At 58.4% G+C, this 26923-nt stretch overlaps 1 protein-coding gene across 3 annotated transcripts; it reads left to right on the top strand.

Annotated features, from left to right (window-relative positions):
* On the top strand, positions 1-26923 carry UVSSA (UV stimulated scaffold protein A). 3 transcript variants are annotated; one of them, XM_013045831.2, is made up of 14 exons: positions 1-136; positions 1705-1804; positions 2732-3062; positions 3695-3815; positions 4679-5074; positions 5980-6092; positions 6351-6479; positions 14506-14617; positions 20640-20778; positions 21188-21307; positions 21925-22108; positions 22455-22563; positions 25079-25253; positions 26437-26923. In XM_013045831.2, exons 2-14 carry the CDS (start codon positions 1707-1709, stop codon positions 26528-26530), a joined length of 2121 nt encoding a protein of 706 aa, XP_012901285.1. In that variant the 5' UTR covers positions 1-136; positions 1705-1706; the 3' UTR covers positions 26531-26923. The 3 variants fall into 3 exon arrangements, with proteins under 3 accessions (XP_012901285.1, XP_004772371.1, XP_012901284.1); XM_004772314.3 differs by having other exon boundaries at positions 10-136; positions 1564-1804; XM_013045830.2 differs by having other exon boundaries at positions 63-136; positions 1568-1804.

Below are 26923 nucleotides of genomic sequence, written 5' to 3' on the forward strand. Positions count from 1 at the left end.
CGGTCGTCGCCGCACTGACCTTCGTCACCGCGCCCTTCGTGCCAGGGCGAGCCAATGACTGTGGCGAATTGGGGCACGTGATAGGGGCGGGGTTCCTGCCGGAAGGGGAGGGGCGAGGCGAGCGGCCTGGTACGCGGTAGGTGTCGCGGTCGTCGCGATACCGGGCAGGGGCTGCGGCCGGGCTGGGGTCCTGAGGGCTGGGGTCCTGAGGGCCGTCCTCGTGCCAGGACTGTTTCTGTCCTTCTCCCCAGGACGCCCCCCTCAGCCCCGCTTTCTTCCTGGAACACCAACCCCTCCTCCTCCCTCCTCGCCGTCCTCCTCCCCTTCCAACTCTCCATCCTTCTCCTCTCTGGGACACCACCCCTCCTCCGCCCACTCCCCTTCGTCTTCATCCTCCTCCGCCTCCTCCCCCCCCACCCCCGACCCCCACCCCCTCCTCTCTGCCTTCCCCTGGGAAACTGTTCCTCCTCCCCCTCCCTCACCTCCCTCTCCCCTTCTCCTCCCACCACACCATCTCCTCCTCCTCCTCCCTGGGACACCATCCCTCCACCACCACCACCACGACCTCCTCCTTCTCCCTGGGACACTATCCCTCCTCCTCCTCCTCCTCCCCCTCCCACACCTCCACCACCACCACCTCCTCCTCTCCCCACCACACCATCTCTCTTCCCCCTGCCCCTCAGGACATTGTCCCTTCTTCTCCCCATCCAGGACGCCATCCCTCCTCCCCCTCCCTGGGACACCTATCCATCCTCATCTGCCGCCCCTCCCCCTCCTCCTCTTCCCCTCACACGGTCCTCTCCTTCCCCTCACCCCACTGTCCCCTTCTTCTCCTTGCTAGGACATTGACCCTGACCCCTTCCGCTTTCTGGACGCTTCCTCCTCCCTGGTCACTGCTTTCTCCTCCTCTCTGGGATACCCCTTCTTCTGTCTTGTGTGGCCATGGTGCCCTGGGCTTAGGAACTCTGGCAGAGTCCATGGGAGGTACCCATGGTCAGTGGGGGATACCGGGAGGGTGCTCAGAGGAGATGAGCAGCTCCCTACACCTGCCAAGCGGGTACTGAGTTAGTGTCGGTGACAAACGTTATTGCTTGAGAGTGGCTCCTGGAGGGGTGCGTGTACAGTGCTGGGCCCGGCCCCTCCTTCTACCAAATAAAGCAGCCCCCCAGTCAGCCTGACCCCCGTGCTGCCCCCAGTTTCAGTTCCTGCTGAATGACCGACTTCCTGGGCCATCAGCCTCGCTCTTCGTTTCCCTTCCTGCAAACCTGCTGCATTGCTCAGCCCTGGAGTTCTGAGTGCAAGTGATTCTGGCCGGTAGCCACTCGCTCTCCCGTCTGCAGAGGCTTCCTGTGGGTTGTGAATGAGCCCTGTGCTGCTGAAGGGAGAAAGAGCCACAGGCACCTTTGGGAAAAGCTCATTTAAATTTTATCTAGGCAGTTGAATTCTTGGGTTGCTGAGGTACCTCCCACATGTGGACTCTAGAGTTACTCTTCTGTTGTGCTTTTCCTGATTTACCACCCAAAATGCTGTGCCCAGAATACCATCTGCGTTGTATTTCCGCAGCCAGGTCACATCAGAGGCTAGGGCTGGAGGGGCAAGCCTTGCAAACCCCCGGAATGCCCAGGACACAGTGAGCTCAGGAAACGTGTAACAGACCGCGAAGGCTAGGTGGTCCTTCCGTGTCTCTGCCACGCGTATTTCTAGATATGGATCAGAAACTGTCCAACCTGGTTGAAGAGCTCACGACTTCGGGAGAACCCCAGCTGAGTCCTGAGAAAATGAAGGAACTGAAGAAAATTTGCAAGTATGTCTTAAGGTTCAGCGTTTCAACACTGGCTGGCTGTGCAGGTCCAGACACTCCTGGGGGCAGGCCTCTCACCACCTTGTCTGTCAGCCCTGCCCGTCTGCCCCCACCATGGCCTCTGTACGGGGAAGGAAAGGCCCAGGATGTTTCCCCCAGGACCCTGCAGGTCCCAGCTCTGGTGGGCAGTCACCTTGTGGGGCAGTGGTCCCAAGGTTGAGGGGGAGGGCGTTTTGGGCTTTAACACTTCAAAGGTGGCTTCAGCTGGAACAAATTTTGAGATTCACTGATTGTCCTTATCCTGTATTTACAAAACAGGAAAGCATAAGTGATTTTAAGTAATGAAGTTTTTAGCTTTTGACAAAAAAATTGCAGCCCAGATCAGGTTTCCCTGGAGACCCAGAACAGTGGTGGCTTCTTTTGCAGGGAAGGTAGCTGGGAGGGGCGGCAGGAGGGGGCAGGGTATATGCCGGCTTCTGCGGGGGGAGGGGCAGCAGGTCCCTTCCTCCTTGCTTCAGTGCCCTCCTGGGCCTGCAGGGGAGGCTGGGGACCAGGGGTCTCTGCTCGGGTCGGACTGTAACTCCTTGAGGCTTTGCAGACCATAAAATCTCTGCGATGGCCTCTCAGCCATGGACAGTAGCAGGCACAATGTGACGGGGTGGTTGTGCTGTGTCCCAATAAAACTTGATGGGCACTGACGCTGGCTCTCGTGGTTTCCACATGTCATGAAGTATTATTCTTTCATTAAAAAACATAAAAGCCATTCTTGCTTGTGGGTCATACAGAAACATGCGGGAACCTGAAGGCAGTCGTTGGTCCAGCCTGCTCTGGACCGAGGGGAGGGGAGTGGGAGAGGGTGCGTCCCTGCTGCTTTGCACACTGTGCACACACACAGGATCAGGCCCTGGCAAGGATGACTGGTGTCCCTAGGTCTTCGGAGGAGCAACTCAGCCGTGCTTACCACCTGCTCATGGCCCAGCTGAGCCAGGACCATGCCGAGATCCGCCTCTCCGCATTCCAGGCCATAGATGAGCTCTTCGCCCGGTCCCACCAGTTCAGGATGCTGGTTGTTTCCAACTTCCAGGAGTTTCTGGAACTCACACTGGGCACTGACCATGAGCAGCCCCTGCCGCCCCCCAGGGAGGTGGCCCAGAGGCTGCGACAGGCTGCCACCCGGGCCATCCAAGGGTGGAATGAGAAGTACGGTGCGGCCTACAAGAAGCTGGCTCTTGGCTACCACTTTCTAAGACACAGCAAACAGGTGGGCAGGCCACAAGCTCTGTGCTGCATTAGTGGACAGACTTGCCTCTCAGGGCCAGCCAGTGTTGGGGGCAGGGCTCCTGGGAGCAGGGCAGCAGGTCTGGGTGGAGAGAGCTGGGACTCTGGTCCCGACTTCACAGAAAGCCAAATGGGAGAAAGGGGTTAGCTTCTCAGATGCAATCCTGTTCTGTGTCCTGGAGTTGAATCCCTCCTGGGTCTGCTGTGGGCTCTGGTGGTCCTGGGTGCATGAGACCCACCAGGATTGGCTGCCACCACCCCTGCCCTCCTGTCTGGGCAGCTGGCTGGTCCCCTCTACAGCCTGAGCATGCTGCCTGACACTGCATGTCCAGGTCCCCTCCTGGGGTGTTTCTAGGTCCCGGGGTGGGGCGAGTGGCTCCTTCCACTCCCTGGCGCACACACTCTTCTCGGAGGCATGCTGCTTTCTGGACTGTGGGCTGGCTGTGCTCGGCTGGGGATCGATCATTGCTGTCAAATGTGTTTCCTTGCGTTTGGAAGTGCTGGACCCCAGGGACCCGGAGGATCTGGCTCTGTGCTGGCATGTCTCCTAGGTCTGTTTGACTTATTTCTTTGTGTTCTGTGCAGTCAGGTCTCACATCCCCTTCAATTTCCCAGGTGGATTTTCAGGATGTGAGTGCACGGACTGTGGCAGAGAGAAAGCGGGAGGAGGAGAAGCAGAAGCGCTTGGATAGAATCTACCGGGAGAAGTCTGAGCGGGCCATCAGGGAGATGGAGGGTGAGTGACTTACCAGGCCTGAGGGCGCTGGGCCTGCTGCGCTGCACCAGGGCTTTGTGCAGCCCACCCTCGGTGCCCAGGTTAGGGCAGACCTGAGCCCTGTTCTCAGGAATCTCTGGGTGGCCGCGTCTCTCCCGCGCCCCCTGGTGGTGCAGAATGGAAGTTCTCCTTCACGACTCCTGGAAAGTCTCTTTGCTGGAGGAAGCAGGGAATATGTGTTTGTTCATCTCATGGCCCTTGTTTCCTCTTGCCAGCACCCCCCACTTCCAAAACCTGATCCCTCTGAGCACTCGGCCCTTTCCATGACGGGCAGGCCCCAGATTAAGGCATTTCTGGCTTGCCTGGCCTAGGGGGAGCCTGGAAGCAGGCCTCTGTCACTTGAGGAGGGTGCTGGCTGGCCCCAGGCAGATCCCATCGGCAAGTGGCTGGCAGGAATGGAATGGTCGAGATGTGCTCCAAAGGGAGGATTGGGAAATGGTGTGTGTCCTGATGGCTCCCCACAGGCCTCCCTTGTCCGAAAGCTCTGTCCGTGGTGGCACATCCCACTCAGTGTCCGGGGCACCGTGACCCTCATGGCCAAAGTCCAGACCTGAGGGTGTCTCTGAGGACGTCCCAGAGGGCAGCCTCGTGCTGCTGAGCTGGTGGTTTCCCAGTAGTCACCAAGCTTCTGCACGCCCAGGGCACTGGCCTCTCTGGGGGGCAGGAGGAGACCTATACTTACATGTGACATGTCACCCCCCAGCCCACCTGCCCCTGGGCCCACCGGCTCCCAGAACATCACCCTACCCTTGATCCTGGGCCCTGCACCAGGGGAGGCAGTGCCCTGTGCTGGTGGCCCCAACAGGCCATACATGTGTTTACAGAAATGGCCGAGGAGATCCGGTGCTGCCTCACAGAGGTGGAGAGCTGCTTTCGGCTGCTGGTGCCACTGGACTTTGCCACAGGCCTGGGCGCCTCATTGCCCACAGTGGCCTTCGATGTGTCTGTGGAGAGTGCCTCTAGCTGGGCCAGTGCAGGAAATCACGGAGACGAGGAGCAGCCCTGCTGTAGCAAGACCCTGCTTGCCTCTGCCAGCTGTCCAGGAGCCAGCAGTGGGGCGGGGCCCCCTCAGACCACCTCAGGGGCCAAGGATGAAGAGGAGGAGGAGGACGAGGACGAGGAGGAGGAGGACAGCGACAGAGACAGTGACGAGGAAGAATTCGTGCGGTGCCATGGGCTGGGTTCCCACAAGTACATGCTGAATGTGGAGCTCTCCTCAGGTAACTGGTAGCTCCTGCTGGCCGGCCAGGGCTCTCTCTCCCCTCAGCCACGGGCCTTAGGGATGCTGGTGAGAGCCCAGACTTCCCCAGACGGTGAGCAGGGAAGAGACTCCCAAGGTTGGGGTGAGGGGTGACTTAAGGCTCAGTGTCCGTGGCTCCACCCTGAGATCCTCCTTGTGATGGGCTGGCCTCATTTTCTGGGGGACTGGAGAGCCCTTGGGGAGGCTGCAGTGGCCTGGTCCCTGGCCTATCGGGATCAGAGGGTGACTGTAAGGGATCAGGTGCCCCCCACTCGTAGTTGGATTGTGGTTTTCCATCACGTTTGCAAGGATGCCATGTGAGAGGCAGGGCCCCGTATGGCCCGGCAGCGTGTGGGGTGTGGGTGGTTGGGGGCCCGTTAGGGGTGTTCACAGAGGAAGGCTGGTCAGCCTAGTTGTGTGAAGACCTGCTGCCCCTGGACCTCTTGGGTATCAGCAGCCCCAGGGAGCTAACAGCTGTTGGGGGCCAGGGAGCAGGCCATGTGCAGGAGGTGGGTTGCCTGGCTAGAGACAGATCAGGAGACAGGATGCAGAGGGGGGCCCTTGGGACTGAGCTGTGGTATGGGCTGTATGGGGGAGGGGGCTTGACAGCTCCCCGGGCTTGCTGGATGGCCTGGGGCTTGTGTATCTGTGTGAAAGCCGTGTGGGGCCTTGGGGTGTGGTGTGGGGGGAGGCATTAGTGTGTGCGGGGGGAGATGGTCCCCACCAAAGCCAGATCTTTAAGTAGCGCGTCTGTTTCTCAGGCATGAGGTGCAGGGTCCCGGGCAGAACATGGCTGGGGCAGGGTGGGCAGCAGTGTGGGTGGTCCCTCCGCGGTGCTGGGTGACCCACCCTGGCTCCTTCAGTGACCCTCATGCTTTGTTCCAGACAGCCTGAGGGTGCATGAGGACGAGGACAACCATGCCGTCATCCAGTCAGTCCGGGACGCGCTCAAGCTTATCCAGAACAAGTTCCTGCCAGCTGTGCGCTCCTGGGTCCAGGTGAGGTCCGTGTGTGCCGGTGTCCTGGGGCAGAGTCAGGGGCCCATGGGGTGTGCAGGGGTGACGCTGCAAGGGGGTGGGGAGGGCTGTGCCATCCTGGGTCCAGGTGAGGTCGCACGTGCCGGGGTGTGCAGGGATGATGCAGGGTGGGGAGGTTGGTGGGGAAGGACTGTGTGCTCCACGGGGTGAGCAGGGGTGAGTTGGGGGGTTGGGGAGGGTGCCCTGGTCCGCCCAAGTGATGCGCCCCCTCATTGGCAGCTGTTCACCCGCGCGGGGATCCACGGTGGGCACTTAGAAGCTGCCATCGACCTGAAGGCAGAATTGGAAACCACCCTGCGGCGGTCGGAAGAGCTGGACATTAAGCCTGAGGAGGGACGTCGGAGGGAGGTGAGTGCCACCACTGGGCTGGGGAGGGGTGACAGCAGGGAGATCTCTTTGAGCTCTTTTCTGAGTCAGCAAGCATCACTGGACTTTGGGAATATTCTGGTTCCTAATAGTGGGAGCTCCTCTCCTGAAATGGAGGCTTTGGCCCTGGGGGCCAGAGAGCAACAGGTTCCCTATGGATGAAGGGTTGGAACAGGGTCTACGGCAGGAGGGAGTGGCAGAGCTGGGGTGTGGTGGGGAGTGAGCTAGTCTGGAGGGAGATCCCAGGGCCCTGGAGGAGATCTGGTAGCTGGCCATGGGCTGACTTGAGACCTAGTCTAGCCCCACTGCACAGCTGCACCCTGAGCCCCCCGAGCACCCCAGCAGAGCCTCCTGTGAGCTGGTAAGGGCCTTCCAGGCTTCAGGGCCTCATCCCTTCCACCTACATTGCAGCTGAGGGCGCTTGGTGTCAGGGTACTTGTGACAGACCGAGAATCAGGACTTGGCCTCGGCTTTATGCAGAGAGCCATGTCCCTGGCTTGGGGAGTTGGGAGGCCCTCCCAAGCAGGACCCCACAGAGGAGCTCCTGGGCGGCGAGGTGGGGTGAACATGTGGCCTGGTGCCCCATTTGGGGAAGCCAGTCCAGGCCAGGTGTCTGCTGGTCAGGTGGCACCTCATGGGTCCCATGTGGTTTGGTCGGGAGTGGCTGGTCACCTTGAGTGCTAGGTCCCGGGGCAAGGTTGTAGAGCTGGGACAGGCCCACACTTGTTGATGGGGCACAGGTGAAGTCCATCAGTTCCTGAGATACCTCCCGTGGCCTGTGCCAGGACCTAGACCTTGATGTCTGGGATGGACCTGAGAGCTGTGTCCTTTGTTCTCAGGGCCTGCCAGCAGGGTGGAACAGCCAGAGCTGGACTGCGGGGCTGCCGGGGTGTCAGCACAGCTGCTGGCCTCTCAGAAGTGAGAAGGCAGATCCCAGAGTGCCCCTCTCTGCCAGGGTGCTGGGACCCCGGACCTGGCCCACTGAGCAGGGCCCTGGCTCTCGGTGGATGTAACTGTTTCCAACAGGAGCTCTGTGGTGGGAGGAACAGCATTCCCCAGTGGGGAAGAGAGCAGATTTGGAGCCACTCAGATCTAGGATAGACAGTAGGTGACAGGCTGGGTCTTGGACCTTAGTGACCTTGATCTCTCCAGGGCCACTGGACACCTGTTGCAGGGCCGTTGCCCTCGTGTGTTTCTGAGCATCTGCCCCGCTGTCCTCCAGGTGCAGGTGTGGGGGTCCCCGGAGACCGGCAGAGGGCGGTCTTGCCTTTCTTCCACAAAGCTGTGGCATCAGAGGAACGTTCTGGGCAGGGAGCCCAGCCTGCATGCTGCCTGGTATTTGCTGGTCGATGTCCTAGAGGGGTTTCTGTGGGCACAAGATTCCTTGAAGAGCCTTGTTTTGGGGATGTGACCTCATTAAGAAGTTAGTTGTGTGAATTTGGACCAAGGTGGTTTTTTGTTGTTTTTTTTTTTTACAGCAAAGGAAGGTTATTTTCTGGTCTCAAGAGGGAGGTAATCTGGTCAGCTCTTCCCAGCATGTCAGGATTTAGCTCTGAACATTAGACAAGCCAGGATCATGGCGTCAGAGCAGAGGCTGGCCTGAGAGCAGGGAGGGGTAGGGAATCAGGCTGGCTCCTCTGGGTGCCCCCTTTATGATGCCCTGATGACCAGCCCCCCCTCCCCCGTAGGGGCTTGCACTGGGAAGGAGCTGGTGAGGCACCCTCAGAGCAGCAGGGGCTTTGGAGAGAGCCCTGGCAGCCATGAGGGCTGGTTGGGCAGCATGACCTTGTCCTGCTGGGCCTGGGGCCACAGCACCACTGGGGCCCACAGGGCCCCGAGCCTAGAGCTGGCAGAAGAACCATCTTGCCTTGTGGCTGTAGAGCCCCCAGGGGAAGGGCCCATCTCCTAATGGACCCAGTGAGGCAGGGGTCTGCGTGTCCCTGGAAGCTGCAGTCTCCCAGTGGGAGGCACAAGGTGCTCTGTGTGGTGGGTTCCAGCCTGCGGCGGCCAGTGAGCAGCAACTGGGAGCCCTCTCTCCAGATACCCCAAGGTCTGGAGGAGACAGAGTGGGCTCAGGCTCCCCGTGTGGAAGTAGCCCTGCCCTGGGTGCCCTGGGACTGTCGGGGTTGGGCTTCGAGCTCTGCTGTGGCTGCTGTTGTCCCCACATGGACCCCTAGGGCCCCCACAGGGCCTTGACTGTGCTGGGACTGTTGGGCAGCTCCTGCACTGCCCCCAGACAACCAAGCCGGTGGGGGCAGCTCCATGCTGCTCCACGGAGCATCGGGGGTACTAGGGGCGTCGGGGATCCTGGGGGCGCTGGCAAGGGTGGGAGGCCAACCCAGAAGAGCGCTGTGGGAAAAGGGGCCCAGCCCCTCCTGCGCAGGGACAGCAGGGCCAACTGAGCCAGTCACTGGGTTGCCTGGGGGAAGGTGGCACAGTGGGAAGGGAGCGTTCCCGCCTCTGTCAGCGCGCTGATGGTTTCCAGACGCTTCTCCACAAACTGATTGAAAAAAGGAACTGCTCTGAAATCCTTGGAGATTGTGCTCGCCGCACTGGCGGGCTGCGGCACCTGGAGATGAAGCGATTGGGGCACGAATGGCTGAGTGGCAGCGCCCCGCTCAGGTGAGCGTCGCTTCCCAGAATAGCCGCTGTGTATCTGCCCATCAGCTCCTGCTCCACGAAGGGCCTGTGGCTGCGGGAACAACTGCGGTCCCTAGAAATCATGAGCGAGCTGCCCTACATGGTTTGCCTTAGCGTTTCTCCTCCCACAGGGGTTCAGCGTCCTAACTGTGCACAATAGGCCGAGCTGGGGGTGCTGACTTGGGAACGAGGGATTCAGTATTGGAGAACTTCAGATGGATGGGCCGGAGATGAGACACAGGGCTTCTGGCTGGTATGCTGCTGCAGTCAGCCCATGGGGAGCAAGCCCTTGGGGTGGGGGTGTTGGAAGGTGGCCCTTTCTGGTTTGGGGTTGCTGTTGGTTTGTACATACTGTTTTCCCTTTGACACAGAGGTTCCGACTTTGAGAAGTATTTAAGCCAGTTTAAATACGTTTAACTGTTTGTTTTATAGAGTGTGTCTCTGTTGTGTTTGGGAGCAGCTGGGGATAAATCTCAGATAGATCGATGTGGAGCATCATTGGGTAGATTTAGTCTCCAGCCTGCTGCTGTGGGGAGTGTAATAATCCGTGCCTGCTACATTCATTACACTGATAAAAATCCTTTGTAAACTTTGAAATTGCCTGCGGTTTAATTATGTATTCAAGATCACCAATTATTTTGTATTGTGTAATTAACAAAATATTAATTTCCTGCCAACTAATATGTCTGAAAAAATTAACTTCAAGCATCAGTTTATGTAAACTCTCAGGAAGATGGGTTTTTTTTAATGGCTGGGTTGTAGGTTTAAGTGGGTAAGATGCTTGTGTGGGTGTCTCTGTTCTCACCGACCAGCCATCTGACACAGTGGCCACAAGGTTTAGACAGCCAGCACATCCTCATTCCAAAAGCAGACATCACCCTGCAGGGCACTGGGAGGCTTTCCCTCATGCCAGCCACCCCTGCCTGCCTGAGCGGTCTTCCCAGCGGATGGGACTTCTGGCGGAGGAACTTCCTCCCGCCTCGGGCAGGGGCCCAGGACGCTCTTGCTGTCATCGTGTCCCACAAGTTTTCTGTACCGTGGGAACCATGTGAGTGTCAGCTCCCTGTAGGTGAAAAGGACAGAGCGGGAAGCTGGGGAATGAAATGTTGAATGAGTCAGGCACCCCAGGGAGGCAGGGAAACTAAATCAGCCGGCAGTGGGGACCTTGTGCTCGGCAGGGCCAGTAAACAACCTTCCTGGAGACGAGGCTCCCTCCATCACGCTGAAGGCCACTCTGTGGCTGAGGGCTTGGAGCTGGGGGAGGGGTCCGCACGCCTCGGTGCTGGGAGAGCACACATAGGCTCCCCACTGCTCAGGGCCAGCCCTCTCCCCTGTGCCCTAGGGCCCTGAGCACAGCCCCACTGCGCCCAGGCTCGCCCTATGCTGCTGTGCACCTCTTGCCCCTGAACACCTTCCCACAAGCAGCCCTGGGAGGTGGGTGATGTCACCTCCCCATTACACAGGTGGGAAAACTGAGTCTGGGGGATGTCATGTGAGTCTCAGTCTCCGAGGCCACTGGTCACCTGCATTTTGCCTGTGCAGGTTCGGCTGAGGGAGCAGGTTTCCCTGTTATTGTGTGGGTGCCACTTCCATGGGTGGTAAGAACCGGGCAAGTGGCTGGCTCTAACCAGGAAGCACTGTGTGCTCCGTGGTCATGCTATTGGCATCCTGTCCCACGGCTCGTCCGCTCCCACGGGCCTCCCCAGGGCAGTGGCTGCAGGGGAGAGGCTACCCGCCTGCGGCTCCCGGGTCACTACCTGTGCTGGGGGACGGATGTGCCCGGACCCCACCTCGCCTTGGAAATGGACCTCCAGGCATCCCATGGCCCCATAGCATGTGCCGCTGGCAGCCTGTCGCCAAGGCAAAGCCCTGGGGAACTGCATCCCGAGCCCATTTGGATCAGACAAGAAAGGGGGCACCAGTCACTCTGGACACGGTGGTGCTTGTGCATCAGCTCGTTCCTGAGCGGGAGGCCATGTGCAGTAGCCTGGTCTGCGTCTGAGAGGCCTCTGTGTGGCCTGGGTGGTGCTGGCCTGGGGTCCCTGTTCCCTTGCACTTGCCCCAGTCAGCCCCGCAGCCCCACTGTCCTCTGCCCTCTGAAGGCGCGTCCCCAGCCACTGGAGATGCACATGAGATATTGGCTGGGCTGGGCAATTTGCACGGCCTTCCAGGGAGGGCATTAGCATATAAATAGCAGATGCAATGACGACCATCACAGCTGAGCACGTTTAATTTTTAGTTTATAAGATAGAATGGGGTTTTAAATGCATGGCCATCAAGCCGCTGAAAGACAAATGCAGTTTGGAGCTCACTTGTCTGACGAGGCCTTACATCATTTTTTTTTTTTTTAAAAAGGGAAACAGACACACATAAAACTGAACAAAAGTGATTTCTTGGGTGAAAAGTAATTGAGATTGCGCACCGAGTTAATTAGATCGTACAAAATTTATTCAACAGTCCCAGCTGCATCTCGTGCGTTTGGCGGGCAGACCCGCTCCCAGACCAGGTCGCTCTTCCTGTTCCTCCTCCAATAATCAGGAACCCTGATACCCCCACTGCTGTAAGCTGATTGTGTTGTATATTTTAGACGTTTTATTGCTTGTTTAATTATGATCCTAGAAGCTCATTTTTCTAAATCCTTTTAACTGTGGATGCAAATCCATTTTTAGGATACCAGCGGAAGGCCCACAGGCCTCCTTGGTGCCTCCCTGTTGCAGCCAGCTGGCGTCTCCCGGTGTGGGAGGCATCTGGTGGGCCACAGGGTTCTGACCGCCTTCCCAGGGACTCCACTTGTTGGAGGTGGGTGCACAGCCCAGACGCCGCAGGGACGGGGTGGGGAGCTGCAGAATGAGAACAGTTCGTAAGTGGACCCCATTTTGAGGACCATTTGCCTCCTTGTGGCATGATCTTCTTCCTTCCCAGGGTTCTCAGGGTGTCCACACACCCCTGCCCCACGCCCTGCCCAGGGCCTTGCCTCCCTCAGTTCTGGATTCTGGCCACCTCCCTGTCCCACCCCGGGACTGGCTCTGGTGGGCTCCTACCTGCTGGCCTCAGTTTCCCCAGGCTTTGCTGTTTGGCTGGGGTCCTAGAGAGGGCTTTCTGGCCTGGCTGGTGGCAGTGTTCTGTTCTCTGAGCTAGCATTTGGTGTGAGGCCCTGGAGCAGGGCATACAGGTGTCACAGCAACGACCACTGTGCCTCGTCGAGGGGCTTCCTCTGCCCAACATCTGGACAGCAGATGTCACTGCCCTTCCCCCATGGCCTGGGGGGTTTCAGAGCACTGTCGCAGCCCCAGGAACTCCACGTTGAACTCGGAGGCTCTGGAGTGCGGATTTGCAGATCTGGTGTTAGCAGCAAAGTCGGTCTCTGGCCGGGGGTCACTACGGGTCCAGGGGCTACCCGTGGCCGGAGAGCTCCCTGCTCATGTGCACAGGTGGGTTGTTGCAGAGACCAGCGGCCCGGCTGCGGGGACCCTGAGGGGGCAGCTCTTACCCCATGGGTCCTCCTGGAGGTGGGTACGACCTGGCAGACGTTGTCGGTGCTAATTTAAGAACAAAGAGCCAACCGGGCTCCGTATTTCATCACGGGAATAAACAGTTTTCGTTGGGGAGAAAAAAGGTGTAATTCCTAATAGTTAGCTAAGCAGCTGAATATTTTTTAGGAAATGAAAATTTAGTAAAAGTCCCTGGTGAAATTGAAGGGTGTGAGTGGTGAACATAATATTTTATGAAAATGACCCCCATATTTAAAACCCACCGCGCTCTGTTATGCATTGTAGCACCCCGTCCACATCTACCTTTTAGAAAATTAAAACACATAAATTCTGTTTAGTGTTTGATACGCACTGCACTAGCCGAGAACCGTAATGCCCTAAAACCTTGGGCTGCTTTCCACCTTTCATAAATTCCTGGGTAGATTCTATACAAAAATAATTTTCAGGTCCGTGGCTCATTGTTATTCAAACGTGATTGATCGCCGTCATTTGCCCAGCTCGGGAGTTAAGTGCCCCTGTCATTTCCAAAGAGTATAATTGGGACGTTTCACAGGTCAGTGGTGGAGACAGGCTTCCCTTTTGATCAGTGTTAGACTGATAACAAAAAATTACAGTTTCCGATGATTAATGTCTGCCAAGCTTCCCAGATGCACTGCCGTGGGTTGTGCCCAAACATAGTGCATTTGCATCTGATTATGCCTCCCAGGGGCAGGCGTCCTGGGCTGCAGGTACGGCAGACAGACAGATGTGGTTGCTGGTGGCTGCCACCAGGCCTGGCTCTGTGGCCACAGGCAGCTGTGGGAGGGAGCTGCCAGCGTCTGTGACTCAGCCGAGCCTGGGGTGGCCTCCTGCCCCCGGTGTCGCCCAGGCTGTCCATTCTCCGTTTGGGCCTCACTGGTGCCTGTGAGCTGTGCTGCGGAGAAAGACTTCAGAAGAGAAGGCGTGTCACGAGGTTCTCCAGAGTTTGCCTCCGTGATTGGTGTTTATCCAACAGGGCTCCCCATCCTGAGTGTTTCCTTATGGGGGATTGAAACAGTGATGCGGGATTTACGTCCTGGTCAGGCTGAGCTGGCCCCCGAGTGCTCCGGGTGGGTTGGCAGTGGGACAGGTGCTCCTGCTTCCTCCCTGCCGTGACCCTCTCAGGAAGGAGCGATCCCTGCGGTTTGCTGTCCCCCAAGTCCCATCCTGGGGCTTGACCCCTCAGAGGTCACTGAGAATGTGGGGCCAGTTGCAGCAGCCTGACTCCCCCAGTGTGTGGTGGCCCAAACTCCTCTGTGGGGACCTCCATGAAGAGGTCAGGTGCTACTTAGCCTGTGGGTTTGGGGCAGGGGTCCAGGTCTCGTGGAAGGAAGCCAGCTCCCTATAGTTCTTCAGGCCCTCTGGGCAGGCTAGGGTGGAGGTTGCCCCCAGCTCCTCTGGTAGCTCTGGACCCCTCACCACACTGACCTGGGTGGGGAAAGAGGCATCATTGAAAGGAAACTGTTTCTTTTTGGCTTTTTAACAAGTTACTCTTAAGGACAGACTATTTCAGAAATGCTGTAGTCACACCAGCATCCCCAGAGCTGCCCCAAGAACGGCCAGATGCTGTGTTTCGACCTGCAGGGAAGGGTGGCCTTGCCTGTCCTGGGGCTCTGGAAACACACTCACTCCGTGCCTCTCCCAGCATTTCAAAGGGCACCAGGCAGTGGAGCAGGTTGAGCATGGTTTAGACTCGGAGCTGTGGATCTGGCATGAGCTCAGGAGTGGGACCAGGCCTGGAGACAATCCTTGGTCTCTGGGCTGTGGTGCAGCCCACGCCTGACCTGCAGAGGCAGGACTGGAAATGTCCGGGCCTCTGTGCTCTGTTCATAGGCAGGTCTGGGGGGTGGTTTCCACAGGTGGCAGCCCCAGGGGACGAGGAAGAGGATGAGGATGATGGGGACTTTGTCGAGGTTCCAGAGAAGGAGGGGTATGAGGCCTGCATCCCTGACCACCTGCAGCCTGAGTACGGTGAGTGCAGTGGGAGCGGGAGGGGGGTCCTGCTAAGGATGCTGACCCTCAGGGCGTGACGTCATATCTGGGGTCTGGGGCCCACTGAGCAGGGGAGCCAGCCATGGTGGCCACCCCACCTGCTAACACTGCAGAGCTGTCACTGAAAATCATGGGATTCTCCCCATTTGTGCTCCAGGTCCTTTCGGGCCAGGCTCCTCCCTGAGGCCTGCCCCACCGTGGGCTCCCACTGTCCATGGTGGGCAGGCCCCAGCACTCATTCACTGGGTACAGCCAGGCTGATGCTCCATGAAGGGCAGCCCTGCTGGGGATACACAGGTCTCAGCACAGGGGAGCGAGTTCAGGAGTGGGGCAGGTACCCCAGAGCGGACAGAGAGCCTGCATGGCTCCTGTGCCCTGGGGAGAGTGCTGTGGGTATGCAGTTTGACTCTCGAGGTGCCAGGAGACTGCTGGCCGTTCACCAGCTCCTTAGTCCTCAGGCCTTATTGGCCCTGGTGTCCCCACTTACCACCTGTGGAGTCACGGACTGTGCCGCTGGCCCAGGGCTCCTGTGTAGCTCTTGGCAGCGGAGGGTTGTGCCTTGGGAAGTGCAGACTGTGTAGCTGTGACTGCTCAGACTACTCAGTGTAGACTGAGCAGCTGTGACTTCTCTTTCCTGTCTGGGGTTTCCTTCTTTCGGACGACTCCACCCCAACATGGTGGCCGTCTGGTGAGAGTGGGTGTGGACCCGTGGAATCCACCCAGCACACACACAGGAGGCCGATAAAAACAAGACCCGTGGCTTTTGTGGAGAAACAGACTAGTCGATTTGTCTCTGAATCTATAAGATGAAATGTGAACTTTTCCACAGGGTGTAGATGGCAGGAAGCTCAACTGGGGCCTGTTAGGGGCAGCACGCAAAGCAGCACATCCAGAGCCCTGGTTCCTCTCCTGCTGGCTGGCCGCCAACCTGGTGTTCTCTCCCTAAGCACCAGCTTGGATGTGGAAGCAGCGGCCACCCATCCTGCCCTCTGCCCCAGCCATGCAGGCCTTCACGTTTTAGTTTTCAGGTCTTCCTCTAACCACTAGGCATCCCTCCTGCCCTTCGTTCCTCTGTGTTCTGTGCCTGAAATGGCTTCGGTTATGCTGCCGTCCCTCCCCACCGCCCTGGATCAGGGGCTCCCTGTGGCCAGAGGCCTCACCTGCCCCCACGACGGACCTGGGGCTGCCCAAGGCATCTGTTAGGAGCAGTGAGCGCCCTCCTGTGCCTAGGCCAGAGCCCAGCAGAAGCCCAGCCACACCCGAGGCTGCCTGTGCCCAGGCTGGGACAGTGGGCAGTGGGCAGTGGGGCCAGGACTGCCAGGGAGCAGCTCGCACACGGTGCAGTGTGGTCGCTTCTCCAGGTTTCTGCACTGGAGGAGTCTGGTGATGGGCAGCCCCAGCTTGAGCACCTCCTGTGGCTAGCAGCGCATCCAGCAAAGGTTGGGCTCAGAGACCCTGGGTCCTGCCCCTTGGGCCTGGGACCCCTGCACTGACCCTCAGCTGGTCCTCTCCGCCCTATCCAGCCACAGGCGCTTGGCCTGGTCCTTGGCACATCCTGCTTGGAGGGCATGGAGCCTTTTCCACAGAAGAGAGAGCTCGGCCTGGAGCTGTGTTGGTAGCCAGCTCTGGTCGAAGCAGGGAGCATGGCTACAGTCCGCAGAGTGCTTCATCTGTTGTTCCACATCCACTGTGCCATGGAGGCCATGGCCTCCAGCAGGCGCGGTGGGGCTGCCGCCACTCCCACTGGCGAGGTGTTGAGCAGGAGTGGCCGAGGGGACTGGGCGACAGGCTGGGTGGGCCAACCATGCTCACAGGACATGCACCTGGACTCAGCACAGCCCTGGCACCGTGGCAAGGGGACCTGCCAGCCGTGGCCCCAGCCACGAGGGAGCAAAGATGAGCTGTCCCCATGGAGACATTGCCAATCCCGATAGTCTGCAAGCCTGACAGTGTGCAGGCTGCCTCCCGCTCTGGGCTCCCAGGGCACCTGACCGCCACCTCCTCGTGAGGCCAGGAGGGCCCAAGTCCCTGGTGCCCATAGCCACACCTGGCCCATGGAGGGTACCTCAGGAGCCCAGGAAAAGAGGCAAGACTGCTGCTAACCCCCCTCCCTTTGCTCATGATATCCTGTGCGTAAGCCAGAAGGTCATGCTCATGGCTGACGTGGGTCTGTGTTTGCAGACAGGTGGGCTGTGGGGGCCTGGTGGTGATGGACCCAGCTGGACTAGGGCTGCAGGGTCTCGAGGGTCCGGAGGACCCCAGAGACAGCTGTGCCCCCGGTGGGCCCACCCTTGCCACCACCCTAAATCCCACTGGGAGCCCCGGCAGGCCCCAGGGCTCTGGAGGCTTCCAGACACAGAAGTGTGGCAGCCGAAGCAGTTCATAATGCTGGTTTATATTCTGCCTCTGTTTTTTCAATTAAATGCAGGTGAACCCGCAGTAGATTGGTCTAAATCCACACGGCTGCGGAAGCTGGTGCTTTTTCTTTCTCGTTTCTTTCTGTGAATTTTCAGCGAGGGGCTTTTATCTTCCCCTTAATCCTACCATTTCTGTCAGGACATAATCTCTTTCTCAAATTTACATTTTAATTACAAGGCCAGCTGAACTAGGTAAAATCAATAATGTCAAGCTCGGCGGCCTAACTCCGTGCGGAAGCCGCAGCCTCTCCATTTCCCGCTATCGATTCATCGCTCCCGCCCTGTCTGCCTTAGCGCTCCAGGCAAATGGGTGCCACTTGGTCAATTTAAACAAAAAAGGGGATTTGGGCATTTGTAGGATTCTTTCTAAAAGCAAAGGTGGGAGTAAATCTGATCCCAGCTCCTGTACTGGGGCCCATACCCGTCTGATGGCCGAGTGGCCGGCTCTGCCGGAGAATGCTCTCTCCCGGGCTGAGGCATACCAGCTGCTTTTTGGGGTTTTACTTTGAAAGTGTGTGTCAACGAGATTGATTTTCTACAACAATGTGAAAATGGTCGTGTTTTTTTAGCGCCCTGAGTATTTACTCTGCTTTAACACGCTTACCCATCTTTTTAATGGTTTAAAACAACAAATCAATGAAAAATATATTTCATTCTTGTAACTCCTAGGAATTCACATATTGATCCTTTGGCTGTGATTGTATCCATCTAAATGCCACAATGCCCACTTATCAGCCTCCCCCAGCACCCCGGGCGCGTGTGTGTGGCTTGTGCACACTCGTGGGGTTGGCTATCTGCGACAGGCTCTGCATACGTCTTGTCAACATCCCAAGTGGGGGTGTTGGGGGCTTTTGGGGAGCTGGGGCCAAGGCGGCATGGTGATGATGGAATCTGGGCTGGGGTCCCAACCCTGGTGGACTTGTCACGCCTGAGCAGCTCTGTCCTCCGCTCTCAGCTGTTGGAACCTGGGAAAGGGCAGCGGGCGGGCTTGCCAGGCATCTGCAGTAGGTGCGGGCACATGTTTCCTGCACAGGGCCTATGGGCTTCTGGAGCCCCTGCAAAGCTGTGTGGGCCACATGCCAGGGAGACCATGCACAGAAAGGGGCCTGTCCGCTGCTGCCCGTGACGCTGCGGGGGACTGGGCTGGACGTCCCCGAGTCGGGTCAGACTGCCCCTGCTGCAGAGAGCCCACGCCTAAAGCACACGCTTTAGTCCTCGGTGCTGCCACGTTCCTTCCTGTTCTCTCTAAATCCAGTGTTCGTGAGTTGGTGTTGGAGGGTGCTGGGTGGATCTGTGTTCATCAGGGCCATCTACACCGCAAGTCTGTGTGCTCAGGAAAGGAGTGTCAGAATGTGTGTGTAGGTTTCTGACGTCTGGGTCTTCATTGCCCTTTGCTCAGCTCCTGGCTGCTCCGTGACCCAGGAACATGGTCTGGGGGCGCTGAGGTCCCCTTGGTGGTCCTGCATGTGGTCCTGTCAGGCATGCGTGTGTTCTGAAGGGCTTCCTGGATGCTGAGTCCCATGTGGCTGTGGATTTGGCCTTTTTGGTCTATTGTGTGAGGGTCTACAGAGCCGGCCATGGCAAGCCCCTGAGCCACTTACCACGTGTACTGTGTTTCTCCTTGTGTGTCTAGAGCCTGAAACCTGGTCTTTCTGGAGACACGGTTGTCCTTGCTTTCTCTGTTCCACTCTACAGGGTGAGCCTGCGTGGCTGTCTTTAGCTTCATCGTCTTGTTGACTGTTTAAGTGGGTCTTGTGTGGACCACAAGTTGCTAAAAGTTTTAGAACTAATCTGCCTTTTAGCTGATTTTAATCTGTTTAATGAATTGTTTCTGGTTGTTCGATGTTCCAGATACTTTATTACCCACTGGGTTTTCTTTCCCCACCTTTTATTTGGTAGGTTAATATTTTTTCTGCTAGTTTTTAAAGATTTATTTTTTTTATTTTTTTTTTATTTGACAGAGAGAGAGATCACAAGTAGGCAGAGAGGCAGGCAGAGAGAGAGAGAGAGAGAGGAGGAAGCAGGCTCCCTGCTGAGCAGAGAGCCTTATGCGGGACTCGATCCCAGGACCCCGAGATCATGACCTAAGCCGAAGGCAGCGGCTTAACCCACTGAGCCACCCAGGCGCCCCTCTGCTAGTTTTTAAAACATTCCATCAATATTGATAAAATTGTAAGAGCGTTGATTTTTCTGAGAGTTATCCCTTATTTTTGAAAGGTTCATCTTCATGTTTCCTGTGCACGGTCCTGGTCCCGTAACACTGTCTGCACCGCCCTCCCCTCTGCGACCCTCCCAGCCCAGCACCCTGCTCACTCCAGCTCAGCTCTGGTGCCAGGTGTGCAGTGAGAGGCAGAGGTATCACTTTGTGCTCCCGCTTGCAAGCCTTGCCCCAAACTCCCTTTCCTCCCTGACGGATGGATTGATGACTCGCTCAGAGAGTGTTTTCAAAGCAGGCCTTCCTGTGGCTCCGGAAAGGGTCTCATGTGTGTGAGGCTCTCCCTCACAGGCACCACAGGGTGCTAGTGAGCTAGATAGAAAGTTCTAGCTCGTCTTCTCTTTCAAGCTTCTCAGGAGGAGCTCCAGAGACTTCACGTTCACGGTCACTGTTAAAAACACTGGTGTCGGTGGGATGCTTGTCCTTTGCCCTTTCTGCTGTTCCTCTCTAGAAGCTTTTTGGATCTTCATCTTATCGTCCTTCAGTTTCCTTGTAAGTCTACTAGCCATGTTTTCTCTCTCTTTTTCTTGACATTTGGGTAGTTCCCAAATTCCAGCAAAATTGAGTGTCTCATTTCTTCAACTGCTTCCCAACTCCAGGTATTTTTTCTGTGCTTTGGGGGCCAGTAGCGAAGATGCTGACATTGGTATGCAGCACATCCAGTGTCCGCACCTGAGCTGTGAAAGCTGCCATCTGGCTTCATCCCACGCCCGCTGCCTGGGGTGCCCACCGCCTGGGGCGCCCGCTACAGTCCATGAGTCATTACCGCTGTCCATTGTGGGGAGGTCTCTGCTCTCTCCTCCTCTTCCGAAGCTCCAGTGTGCTCCGGGCCCCACAGTCCTTGGGGAGCATGCAACACACCTGACCTGCTGGACATCTCGCCCTCTGTCTGGAACATGCTGCTCAGCTTCCTTCCTGGCATGTCACAGTCCTCACATGTGACTGCGCTCAGCCCACAGAACCTCAGCTCTGGGTGGCACGCCTCTGCTGAAGCCACCCACACTGTGTGCTGCCCTGGGACCCTGGCCTGCGTGGGGGCAGTGTGGCCATAGGCCCTGCAAGAGGGGCCGGAGGGGGCCAGGGAGGGCCCTTATGGTGCTAGGAATCTGCCCTTCACCCTGCTCTGAGGATTTGGGATGGACGCTGGCCTAAAAGCTCTGCAGCCTGGTAGCCTCGTCTCTGGCCATCTCTGGTGGAGGTGTACAGAGGCGCCAGCGTGGTGGCCTCTTCTAGCTGGAGCCTGGCTGCAGGCTGACATGGGTCATCACTGCTGGGCCACCAGCAGAGGGTCGAGATAGAGCATAGTGCCCCTGGGGGTCGGTCTGGGGTCATGGGAGCAGTGGCTAGGAACAGCTCCTCTGTGTTCCAGGGCTGGAGAAGGACCCTTCTACCCGGGGCGTGCAGGCCAGGAGGACAACAAGGCAGGACGAGGAGGCGCATGACCCCACCTCTGCTGCTGCCCAGCGTCACCACCTACGTGGACGCTCGCTCCCTGCCCCGAGCCCCAGGTGACCTCCAGATGCCTACCTCTGCCTGGCGCAGGCTTCCCAGACCCCTCTGGCTGTGTGGGGGTGACTGTGAGTGTGCCCCGGGCTAGATGAGCACCTGCCACTGTCTGTGCCTCTGGCTTGCATGGGAGAGAGGGGTCCTCGGAGAGCTGGTGGGGACAGGTGTCAGACCCAGGAAGAAGTCCAAAGATCTGAGACCAGCTCCCTGCAGAGCTCCCTGAAGACCTCTGGGCTTGGTGCCAGGACTCAGCGGCAGCCCTGGACCCCGAGCCCAAGGTGGCAGAGGTCACTGCTTGGACGTGTTGACCCGGGGTCTTTGTTTTGAGAGCAGAGGACAAGAGGGAGAGACGGGGCCTGTGGCAGCTCCTGCATGCACAGTCAGCATGTCCTGTTCTTGTGACCTCGCTAGGATGCCTATGGGACACGAGGAGGCTGGGAAGCTGGCAGCAGAGCGGGCCCGGGCACCTGTTGTACCCTTTGGGGTGGACCTGTGCTACTGGGGCCAGGAGCAGCCAGGAAAGATCCTCAAGTGAGTGTGGGTGTGTCTGGTCCCACCTTTCCCCGGCCCACAAACACCACCGGGCCCAGGGCCTAGCTCTGCCTCACCTTCCCTGTGGGGGTGATCACCACATGCAGGCTCTAGTAGGACCACAGAACTGTGCCAGGGGGCGCCTTTTAGACCTCTTCTGAGCCTTCCTGTGACTCCCTAGGGAGACATCCTGCACCATCCTCCTACAGTCTGGCATCATGGGGTGTGAAGGATTGGCTGCCTGGGCCCAGGGCCCTTCATGACCCATCCTTGCCCCTCCAGTGCTCTGACTTAACCCTGCACGTGGGCCAGGCCTGGGGCTCTGCGAGGACTCCCTGTGCTGTGCCAGCTGGCGCTGTCCTCTGGGGGCCACAGACAAGAAGGGGGCACAGGTGGATCCACTGGTTAACCTGCTGGGGAGCTTGCAGTCCTGGCAGGCTGGGCGCAGCCATGGAGGCTGGATAGGGGAGGACCCTTTCTGAGTTTGGGCTTGTGGCACCTGTGACAGGGTCCAGAAGTCTGGGTCCGCTATCCTCAGACTGCCCTGCCTGGCCCAGCCTTGCGGCCACAGTGCCAGGCAACCTCCCCATGGTGGCTCTGAGAATCTGGTGTTGCAGGTGTGACTCTGAGCACCGCTTTTGGAAGCCCAGCGAGGTGGACACAGAAGTGGACAGTGCCGCTGTCTCGGAGATGCTGCAGAGCCGCTCCATTACCTTCGCAGGAAGGTTCGAGCCCGTCCAGCACCGGTGCCGTGCCCCGAGGCCTGACGGCCGGCTCTGTGAACGCCAGGACCGGCTAAAGGTGAGGTGGCAGCCAAGGCTGGCAAGGACCACAGGCACACATGGGCATGGTTGCCGCTGGAATGGGGTGGCTGTATGGAGTGCTGGGCTCTCGCCGGCCCCTGTGAAGTCAGCTGTGGCCCTTGATGGGGCCCCTCCTCAGAGAGGGCTTGTCCATGGCTGGCCCGCGTTGCTTGCCACCACCTCGTGCCTGGGGTTGGGGGTCTGATGTCCAGGACCTCAGTGCTCTACGCTGGTTCCTGTATGCCTGCCCCACACAACCCCTCCTGTGCCCTGCTGCGCTGAGCACCAGGTAGCCAGAGTGAGGGAGGTGGCTGTGGCCAGAACTTCTCTTCTCTTTGTCCCAGTGTCCATTCCACGGGAAGATCATCCCCAGAGATGACATGGGCCGGCCCCTCCAGCCAGAGGACAGGGCCTGGGAGCAGAGGCGGCTGCAGAAGGGGGCGGGGCATGCAGGTAGGTCTGGGGCCAGAGCAGACGGCTGGGTGCTGTGTGGGGGGATAGCCTGGGACCCAGCGGCTACCTGCTGCCTCCAGTGTGTTCGTAACTCATGGCAGCCCCCCGGAGGACATGGGCTTCTGGTTGGGCCTGGCTTTCATATCGCTCCCCCCTGGGAGAAACGGACTCACGGCCAGAAAGCATCATGTTGTTTGGTGGCTCGGGTCTGGGTTCTGAATCACGTTTTTAAGGAAATTGGAGAATGAAGGTAAGAAGGCTATTGGCTGAAGCCCATGCTCCAGAGAGGAGAGCGGCAGGTTCTCTGTAGCATGGGAGGTTTGGGGCATGTGTGTGTACACACAGCTGTGAGTGCATGTGCTCGTGTGCACAGGTGTGTGAGTGGGATAGGTGTGCAAATGGGGTGTGCATGGGTGTGTGCACACGGGTGTCCAAGTAGGATGTGCATGCATGTGTGCATGCCCAGGCAGACATAAGAAGGTCCCAGGTAGGCCCTGAGCCCCAGGTCTCGGCAGCCAGTTCCACACAGAGGCCATTTCAGGTTCTGGCTGATAGATTAGCTTCAGGCCCTGAACCGCAAAAGTGTTCTCAGGACAACTTGGGGAACTTGTCTCAACACAGTATGTGTGTTGGTGCCCTGTGCTGGGCACATGCCACAGGTTGGCCACCCTGTGACTCCTGAGGACCCCTGAATAGCAGGGTCACATGGTGTCCCCTAGAAGTGGCTGTCACTCTCTGGGAAACATGTGGGTATGTTCAGAATGTGGGGGTTACCCATCAGACCTCTGACCCGTCTCGGAGTCTCTGTGGTTTGTCAAGCCTGGGCTAGGGTCTGGAGGTCCTGGCCACCTGGGGCTTTCGCTGTCCCAAGAAAGCCACGTTGTGGAACCTGGAGCCCCCATGTGTGTGGGGACAGTGCTGGCCTGCATGTGAGGGTCCCACCCAGGTGGAGTTTATCGTCATTAGTGGGGTCTTTCCCTTTGACAGATTTGAGATTTCAGGCTGATGCTGTGTCTGAGCCCCCAGGCCGGAGACAGCAGCAGGGAGGGGCCCCTGACCTACTAATCCGTGGGGCGAGGCCTTCCCTGGTGGCTCACACTCAGTAGCAAATTAAGTGCGTATTTTTTGTGTCAACCCTGAAGAGTATCTGGTTCTCCAGGCCTCGGTGACTTGTTAACAACAGGTATCGGGCTGCGGCCGCGGGCCGGCGCTGGCCAGTCAGATGTGAAATAGCATCTCTTTACTAACTACAGTATTGATCCCCGCCTCCCTCGCACGCGCAGCAATTTTCTTTCCCCGGCGCTAACCTTGGTGACAATGCACCAAGCTCCAGGCCCGCCAGCGCACAGGAAGGCCGTGCGGCCCCGGCAGCTATTGATTTTCCTCAAAGGCTTTTAAATTGCTCCTTCATTTTACTGAGATGCTCATTCCATCTCTCCCGGCCGCCGGTATTTTTCCGTGGTGTTTAAACAATTGCTCCATTCACTGGGCCCCTAAACTGTGGCGCCTTCTTATTATGGGAGATAAACTGTTTAGACAGTTTTCCTTAATCTCGGATTAATCGTTCCTGGATCTGAATTGTGCGGCCCTGTACTCCTTCACTTCAAAAAATCAACTTGGGGAGGCTCAGCCATCTGTTTGGGGCGCATGTTCCATGGGGTTCCAGTGGGCATGGTTGTCACCAATGGCATGTGGGGTGCTTGGCACCCTCCTGTGAGCTGGGCTCAGTGGCCCAAGGTCTGGGCACATGAGGGGGGCTGTGCTGTCACCCTCCTGACCAGGATGCGCCTGATATCACAGAGCCCAACCCCACCACCAGACGCAGGCCCGCTCCTACTGGGACCAGAAAGCTGAGGCCAGGATGGGAAGGAAAAGCCAGGGCATGAGTGGGGCCGTGGGGACCCCGGCATGAGACAGTGAAAGCATTCCTTGGTCCTGGCAAATGAGCATGCTGGCCTGGCTGGGGTGCAGCCCCAGGCTGGCGAGGCCAGGCTCTGTGGTACGTGGAACAGCGTCCCCTGCTGCGTTGCCTGACCTGGGCCGTAGCAGGAAGAACAGAACTGCCCTGGTAAACTGACTCCCTCATTGAAGCCCATTGCCAAGTCCTCTTTGGACAAGTGAAAAAGAAAGCTCAGCCTGTCCTGAGCGCTGGGCCCTTGCTCCCCTGCTGCACCCAAACACCAGTCGTCAGATGGGTCTGGCCGCTGTCACTGGGGGCCAGGTGGACCAGTCCTGCTGGAGGCTGGGAAGTAGCCTGCCACTGGCGCCCATCTCAGCTACCTTCCTGCCTGGGGGGCTAGTGGGTACACCAGATGAAGCTTCTGGGTCCCCTCCCAGCTCTTTTCTGGCATCTGGTGGCAGAGGGGCCTGTGGGCCCAGGATGGGTGGGCAGCTCTGCCTTGCCGTCCGCCCCTTTTGTTGCTGGCCAGCAGTGGGCCGAGACGGGTCAGGGCTTGGGAGAGAGGCTCTCTGGTCAGTGTCAGGAGTGTCTTGGAATCTTGGGATCTCTTTGCAGATTGGCAGGACCCCGAGTTTATGAGAGATGTGGAGGCTGCCACTGGAGTGGACCTTGGCTCGTCTGGGTCAAGCAGGAGCAGCAAGGGCAAGAGGAGGAAGCATCCTGGCCTCACCGACCTGAAGCGGCGGGCCAACACTGCCCGCGCACGTATTGCCAAGAAGGTGTTTGCCAAGTAAGAGCTACTCGCCCCATGTCTGCCCCCTGCCCCTGGATTTGGGGACCCTAGAGGGGCCTGAAGCTGGTCACCCCGAAGGTGGTGGATGAGCTTCACTGATCAGCCAGCACTCCCTCCTTTTCTGGTGGTGGGGGGCCAGCTGGCCCTGGGGGGCTGTCTTGTGATCGTGCCCGGAGGTGTCTGCATGGGGACAGCGGGCAGGGGAGGCCGGCCGAGACTGGGGAGATGGGAGACACCACATGGGTCTCTGCTTTAGCAGACCTTGGCCAGTGCTGCCGGGGAGGGGGCTCTGGGACAGGGCATCTCCAGAGCCCAGCTGGACATGCCTGGTGGCTGGGGACTTGGCAGGGCTCAGGCAGGAAGGCTGCCAGCCAGTGCTCTCACTGCCTGCCCACCACCGGGGCTGGCCAGATGAGCACACTCAGGGTGCTCCTGTAGGAAGCCCTGTGAGGCCGTGGGCTCCTTGGTTGGATCTATGCACACGTCATGGGTGCCATCAGGCCATCCTCGTGGGGCGACCTTCTCAAGCAGATGATACCTGGAAGGCATTCTGCTCCATGCGGCGGCTGTAGGAGGCATGTCCATCCTGGCCAGCATCACCACATACTTGGCCTATGCAGGGTTGGACAGGAGGGAGCCCCATGAGCTCATCCTGTTGGAGGACCAAAGGTGACTGAGCCCCGGAGTTGCACCTGGTGGTCACCTGGGCACTTGGGGGCAGCAGGGCATCACTGCTTGGTGACCTCGGAGCCTTCCTCCTGGGCCCAGGGCCCTGCTGAACAGGCAGCAGACACGCTTGATGGCCCATTCGAGTCTTTGCTGGCAGGCCTGCGGTGTTGCCCCACGGCTCTGTCCTGGGGTGCTGTGCATGGGGCCTGCGCCCTCAGTCTGCTCCCCCTCCAGCCTGCTGGGCAGGCTCTGCTGTCAGTCTGTGGTGCAGCCTGGTGCTGGTGAGGTTGGGATCCTGGGGGCTTGGGGCTTGGAGCTCCCATGGGGTTGCTTTAGGCTCCGGACAGGTAAGCTGCAGCCATTTCTGGGCTGTGTTGCCCATCTGCACAGTCTGAGCGGTCTGCATGAAGCAGCCACTGAGGACTAGGGCCTAATCCCAGCCAGACCACACTCGGAGCCCAGAGCCCTGGCCAGGCTTCTCTGATCTCCTCTCGCTCTGCTTTCCCCACAGGGCTGCTGTGCAAAGAGTGGTCACAGTCATGAATCAGATGGACCGGAAGAAGCACGAGAAGTTTGCAAACCAGTTTAACTATGCGCTGAATTAGAGGGCCAGACGTGGTGTGTACAGTCCCCTTGGCTGTCTGCCCCTCTTCCAGCCTCCCGCAGCCAGGGTGCCAGGATGGGAACGCAGACACGGGACTGGGCTAGAACCACAGCCACCATTTGTTGCATGGATTTCTTGAGAGGAAATAGTGTGCATTCTAATCACAGTGCCCCAGAGATACTGACGCTCCCCTGCCCTGGGGAGCCCCAGCCCTGCCCTGAGGAGCCACTGCCATCTGGGTGATATGGGTCTGGCCTGCCTGAGAGCCTGGAGGTGACACAGGCAGCGTGTCCTTGCAGAGCCCCAACTCCACTTCCCAGCCTTCTCCCTGGGCAGTGGTCACTCGGACTCTAGGAAACCTCACACTTTCACATAAACACTGTTTTTAAAACAA

Source organism: Mustela putorius, unplaced genomic scaffold (assembly GCF_011764305.1).
Source record: "Mustela putorius furo isolate JIRA1106 unplaced genomic scaffold, ASM1176430v1.1 tig00000083_pilon_pilon_pilon, whole genome shotgun sequence".
Taxonomy (NCBI): domain Eukaryota; kingdom Metazoa; phylum Chordata; class Mammalia; order Carnivora; family Mustelidae; genus Mustela; species Mustela putorius.

Bases quoted from the DNA above. Each gene is read 5' to 3' on its own strand.
- UVSSA (XM_013045831.2), top strand. From the start codon at position 1,707: ATGGATCAGAAACTGTCCAACCTGGTTGAAGAGCTCACGACTTCGGGA. The intron at 3,063-3,694 runs GTGGGCAGGCCA...TCAATTTCCCAG, and splicing joins TTCTAAGACACAGCAAACAG to GTGGATTTTCAGGATGTGAG. The intron at 3,816-4,678 runs GTGAGTGACTTA...ATGTGTTTACAG, and splicing joins GGCCATCAGGGAGATGGAGG to AAATGGCCGAGGAGATCCGG.